Genomic DNA, 6,804 nt, shown 5'->3' on the forward strand with positions numbered 1-6,804 from the left:
ATCAGTTATTATTTGTAGCACAAAGTATCACTTATTACTTGTAGCACAAAGTATCGGTTATTATCTATAGTAAAAATCATCAGTTATCACTTATGGCTCAAAGTATCACTTATTATTTGTAGCACAAAGTATCGATTATTAGCTGTAGTAAAAATTATAATTTATTTCTTTTAGCACAAAGTATCAGTTATTACTAGTAGCACAAAGTATCAGTTATTACTAGTAGCACAAATTATCAGCTATTATCTGTAGTAAAAATTATCAGTTATTACTTATGGCACAAAGTATCAGTTATTATTTGTAGCACAAAGTATCAGTTATTTCTTATATCATAAAGTACCAGTTATTACTTGTTGCACAAAGTATCAGTTATTATCTGTAGTACAAAATATCAGTTAAGATTTGTGACACAAAGTATCAGTTATTTCTTGTAGCACAAAGTATCAGTTATTATCTGTAGTACAAAGCATCAGTTAAGATTTGTAACACAAAGTATCGGTTATTATTTGTAGCACAAAGTGTCAGTTAAGATTTGTGACACAAAGTATCAGTTATTATCTGTAGTACAAAGTATCAGTTAAGATTTGTAACACAAAGTATCGGTTATTATTTGTAGCACAAAGTATCAGTTATTATCTGTAGTACAAAGTATCAGTTAATATTTGTAACACAAAGTATCGGTTATTATTTGTAGCACAAAGTATCAGTTATTTCTTCTAGCACAAAGTATCAGTTAATATTTGTATCATAAAGTATCAGTTATTGCTTGTAGCACAAAGTATCAGTTATTATTTGTATCATAAAGTATCAGTTATTACTTGTTGCACAAAGTATTAGTTATTATTTGTAGAAAAAAATAGTCTGTAAATTAGCACATGAAAATTTTCTTAATGCACTTTGGTATAGTGGAAGGTTTAGTTCAGAGTATAACGGAAAATGAGCCCCTTAACCAATGAAAATCATTTGTCGATTAACATGCAAGATTCGATAAACAAACACATACAAATTACTCAAATAATGTTTAGCTGTTAGACGTAAAACATAAAATTAATGAATAAGATAAATACTATAATTTATGTACCAATGTGTGAAATTTATCCAGAAGAGGTAAGTGGAATTGAGGTTTTGTTGTAGAAATATCTGGAGAAACATACTCTGCTCCAGTAGAAAATTTTATCTTTTATGTTGTTGTTGTTTTTCACTTTTATCATCCTAAATCATAATTAAATATGAAAGTTACGTTATTAGCCCTAAATGGTTCGTTGCAATCATAAAAAGTATAGCATTTCACGCTGTAAATAGACAGTGTTTTTTATTAATGGGTACTTTACATTATCTATTAAATTGTGTGTATAGGTAAGTTAATATGGCAATTCAAAAATAAAAAACGACATTCTCTGGATAACAAATAGAAACACGTTGAATATTTGTAAATAATTAAATGTTTTCTTTAGCTGTTCTTTGTTAAAAGCCATGAAGAAAATGTACATATGTGGATATTTCTGTGTAAACAATAAAGGATTTCATAGCTCAATACCTTTATTTCGTAAAATTTACAGAATTGATCAAATATTAACATATCAAAAAATAAATTCATATTAATATACAATGAAAGAGCGAATTAAAAATATATTGATATATATAAAAATAATGATATATATATATATATATTATTCAAAATTAAGTTTGAGTTTATAGATATGGATGAGTCAATCCTCTCAAATTTTTGAAAATACAAAGAAATGATAAAAATCTCTGTAACTATCTTAACAACGTTTCGGCTAAACGAAACGTTGCTTATATAATTACGTTTTACTTTATAGAGAATTTTAAATGACAGTATTTTCAGATTCTCTTACACAGAGTTGCTTTTGTCATTCGTGTTGTTCTCAGATTTTAACTTAATTATCTAAAGTATCAATATGTAATGCATATCATTAAATCATGAATTAAAATATCAAATTTTAAAATAACTTATACTTTAGAAAAGTTTAAAAATTGTTTTAAATGATTTTATTTGATGCATTTAAACACGAATTTATGTATTTTAATTTTTATTCACAGGCACAACGAAAGGTTCACTAACGTCAAAATTCCAAATGGTTTATATTTAACAAATTCAATTGTACTAAGTTATTTGTTAACTTACAACATTCAAACTAACCCCCCCCACACACACACACACTCACACACATAAACAGTAATAGAAAATTCGAAAAGTGAACAATAAATTTTCCATTTTTTGAGATGTTTGATATTAACATTTCCAGTTAGAAATTTATATACTATTTAACAAATTGATCAATTAGGCATATTTAAACCATTTTAACTTTCTATCAAGGCTAGAATTTCACAGATTTAGGTGTAGATATAACACTGTACAAAGTAGTTTGCCGAGTGTTATGGTCAAAACTAGACTGGAATTGCTCCTGATTCAAACTTTTACAACTTTTCTCGCAGTCTTACCAGTACAAATACATTTATAACCATGCTATATCCAGCAGTTCGTCTCCACTTAGGTCATTATAGTCAGTCATAGTCCGTGGGGAAGAGAAATCAGAGACATGAGTTTTTATCAAGGAACTTCTTTCAGACGAAAAGATCATTCCTTCAGAATTAAACGATGACGAAGGTGGCGGTAGTAAATCTTGGTTGCAAGGCACGGTATCTTCGATTTCATAAAAGCCGTGAAATATAGTAATGTTCTTCAATTCAGATTTAACACTTTGAGAATTGTGATTTTCGTCGTCATCTCTAAGAAGCTGTTGTAGCATTTTGATGTACTCGACCGCTGAACGCAGCGTTTCCACTTTACTCATTTTCTTCTTAGTGGCACCACCAGGCACATGCTGTCGTAACGCTGCAAATCCGCGGTTTACGAGCTTCACACGGTTTCGTTCGCGTTCGTTCCTTTTTGCCATAATATTCGGGCGATTACGCGAAGAACAGTAATCGTGTACATAAGACCAGCTTGGTGATAGCCTAGCCACTTCAGACAGCCCGCGTGAGGTAAAACGAGTGCCCGCTAATGGATCACCCATTGGAACGCCAGCGATCGGTAACATCCCAAACATTTCGTACATCCCTTCTGCTCTAGAAGTTTCCATTGGATGAAATGAAGGTTATATATCGGAATAAAAGACGCTGTTGAACTTCCCTAGCGGTAATCAAACTCAAACATCAGATTAAATACTGTTTGGTTCTTTAATTTATAAACTCACTCCAAACAAGACGTGTTTTTGCTATTAATATTGACAGACTAGGGTCTACGAATAAAGCGTGGTCACAGAAGTTTACTAACAATACCCAATAGCAACAGGGTATGAAGAAACACTCCTACTGAAATAGTATTTGGGACGTTATGAATAACAAGCTCCGCCTCCAGTTATAAGCGTCTCTGTTCCCTACTGATACGTGATTGGCAGAACGTGTGTTTGGCACGTGCCCTGAAACAAGAGAGCTTGATGTTTCCCCAGTTCATGTGTGTTTTTCTCATAGTCCCAAGAAGTTAACAATTACTGGATGACACATTTCTCGCGAATAGAAGAACAAAAGCTCATACCACTAGTCAGCAGGTTAAGAGTAGTAAGTAACCTATTAACTTTCGCGTACATATCCTTTATAGTATATAGATCATTACACTTTTATAACCAACATAATTTTGCTTGTATTATTTGTATTTATGACAAATCTACTAAAGCTATCTGCCGCTACCCTACTTTTGAGCTACTGACCAGAGGGAAGGAAGCACATTACAACCCATTATCCATGCTAGGTGATTGACTGTCACTCTTATAACACATTTACTTTCATCGCTTCAAAGATAGATGATCCGACGAAGATCGATTGTAGGAACTCATTGTTAGGGAGGAGGTGGGAAAAGAAAATGGATATTTTGGGGCTCCTCGATGATCGCTAGGGAGACAGATTTCCCCCTTTATCGTTTACCCCGCTAGCATTGTTCTTATATATGACAACCAGTGGACTACTGATTAAAGCAGGTCAAGTTCTGCCAAGTGGGATTCGAACCTAGGCTTTTTTTCAGCATTTTATTGGTAGGGTAAGTCAAGTATGCCAGTTTCCCTGAGAAATTACGAAAGAAAACTGCAACGACCGAGGGAAAACACATGGAGCAATTAACGACCGAGGGAAAACACATGGAGCAATTATTTTGTTTCATGAGCAGGAACATTTAACTGTTATAGTTCAAACATGCTGCGACATTGCGTGTCAAGTTATACAATTCCTGATAGACAAAACCATGAAAACAAAACCGTCATGCCTGAAAGAGTTGCACTGCATGTCATACTCACAATGCTGTACATGATAAAAAAAAGTTTATATTCATTAGCTGTGAGTGCTAACTGTTTTGTAATATATGACGCACAGACATTTTTTTCATTCTTCGTACCTACGTTTCGGCAACAGCATTCGTTCAGGGTCTGTCCACTGACAGGCGGAATCGTCAAGTTTACTATCAAGTTGGCTCTTCCAGGTTGTTTTTTCTTCGTCTTGAAAATGTCATGATCTTCTCTTTGACATGAAAATATCTGTAGCGAACTCATTTTCGTCTGTTTAGTTTATTTAATTTCAGAGTAGTAGTTTGCTATTATACCGATAGATGGCAGCACTCAAAGTGAGTCTCGAAAAATTACCGTTGTACTGACGGTAGCCTTTGAATATATTGTGTTTCAAAAATATATATATAACTTACTTGATTTACGTGAAGGTGTAACTATGTTTAAAAATATGAAAATCATATAAGAGGAACATATTTTTAGGAACATAATTTCTCTGCACAAAACCAGTTAGTTAGTTTCAAAGATTAATATTATTACACCTGGCTTTGCCTGGTATTTAGGATACACGACTCGCGATCTGTGGGTCGCGAGTTCGTGTCCCCTCACCGAACATGTTTGACCTTTCGGCTGTAAGGACGTTATAAAGTAACGGTCAATCTTATTATTCGTTGGTACTTATAAGCCTAAGAGTTGGCGGTGGGTAGTTTTGACTTGCTGACTTCCCTCTAGTCTATCACTTCAAAATTATGGTCTGTTAACGCATATAACTCTCGAGCAGCTTTGAACAAAAATTCAACAAAACGAACAACTTTATTCGCTAATTATTGTTACTTCTTCAAAATGATAAAATAATACAATTGATCTTGCATTTATATACTCAGATGTATTTGTAATATTGGTCTAAAAGCACAGTTGATTTCCATGATACTATTTAAAAAAGCTTATAAATATATATTTTTTTACAGAAAGATGAAAGTGACGTAAAGTAAGCCTAAAATCAGTATGTAGTTCATATTAGTAATGATATGCCTTTTTTTTCCAAATTGAAATTCGTGATCTTATGATTTTAGATTACATTTAAACTGAAAACAATAATAATTAGTATTTTGTTGTTGTAGTTGTTAAACACAATGTTACACAATGAGCTGTCTTGGCTCTGCCCACGGTGGGTTTCAAATTCGATTTTTAGCGTTGTAAGCTTTCAGACTTACCACTGAACCAACGAGGGACAACAATTAACAGCTAATGGCAACTGAAAATAAATTACATGGAAATAAACGTATAAAAGTCGAATAAAACTTATCTACAGTATTTTGTCAGATTCAGCACAAAGTTAGTTCTTTGCTTTTTATGAAAGTCCATTTAATTTATATTAAATAATAACATGAAATACGTTATAGTAATTTATGGCAGTATTAAACACACAGTACATAAACACTTTTTTCCAATCATATCAACTATTTTCACAATTTCAACAATAATGAATATAATTGTTGTAACGCTGTACGTGACAAAACTTATATGGATGAACTATTAAAACTACAATGTCAACCAAAGTACGGTTGGCCTAACGTGAACTAAGTCTGTTTCATGTTCTTAAAGACGTAGTTTCACTGTACCCGAATTATTATTTTTTAACGATAGAGCCTAGAAACTATAATTTAGGTTATAACAGTCAAATTGCCCCAACTGCCATCCCGTCGCTGCATCCAGGTGGTCTCGACTACTACTATTCGCCGATCTCTGCAAGTTATGAAACGAGTAAATCTATTTTCTCATTTCAACGAAAGTTGTCTGGCGTGAAAATCTGGAATTAAACTTAAAAACAAAGAGTTTTATTTTGTATCGAGACATATATGTATACATTTAGAAAATAGCTTTTAGTTTACCGTTACAGCCGGGCCGTAACCCCCTAACCCACCCCCATTTATTTATAAAGTTTATGTTCGAGAAAGGCTACCTAGAAATTATGTATTCGTTACATTTCAATAACTTTAATTGGATCTTTTCCCTCTCTTAACAGTAACGGCGTTGAAGCATATCAAAACCAGATTTTGTCATGATGTTTTATCACACCATGTGGGCTTCGAGTGGCTGACCTTGACAGTCGTTCTGATAATTGTTAAGAGCTCTGCCATGAAGTTTAGAAATGATATATACTTTCTTTACACACATTTGTAAAGGTAAAACTATTACAGGTTCATAGAAATATCCAACTTTGACTATCTAGGTGTTCAGAATCCGTTTTATTTTACTATATAGTAACCTAAATTAATTTGGTTACTATATATATAAATTAATTTGGTTACTATATATCTAAATTAATTTGGTTACTATATATCTAAATTAATTTGGTTACTATATATCTAAATTAAGTTAGGTTACTATATATCTAAATTAATTAGGTTATTAGATGGGAATGAACGAGTCAAAACCCATAGATATTATATACACTTCACATTATGAGAGACCTAATGGTATTCTTTGTTGCTGACCAGGCTGT

At 32.6% G+C, this 6,804-nt stretch overlaps 1 protein-coding gene across 1 annotated transcript; it reads right to left on the reverse strand.

Moving 5' to 3' along the window:
- Positions 1–2,172: 2,172 nt before the first annotated feature.
- Positions 2,173–3,195, reverse strand: LOC106457391 (achaete-scute complex protein T3-like). Its single transcript, XM_013916801.2, has one exon. It carries the CDS (start codon positions 3,105–3,107, stop codon positions 2,481–2,483), a length of 627 nt encoding a protein of 208 aa, XP_013772255.1. The 5' UTR covers positions 3,108–3,195; the 3' UTR covers positions 2,173–2,480.
- Positions 3,196–6,804: the final 3,609 nt, after the last annotated feature.

The sequence above is a fragment of the Limulus polyphemus genome, unplaced genomic scaffold (genome assembly GCF_000517525.1).
Source record: "Limulus polyphemus unplaced genomic scaffold, Limulus_polyphemus-2.1.2 Scaffold325, whole genome shotgun sequence".
Taxonomy (NCBI): domain Eukaryota; kingdom Metazoa; phylum Arthropoda; class Merostomata; order Xiphosura; family Limulidae; genus Limulus; species Limulus polyphemus.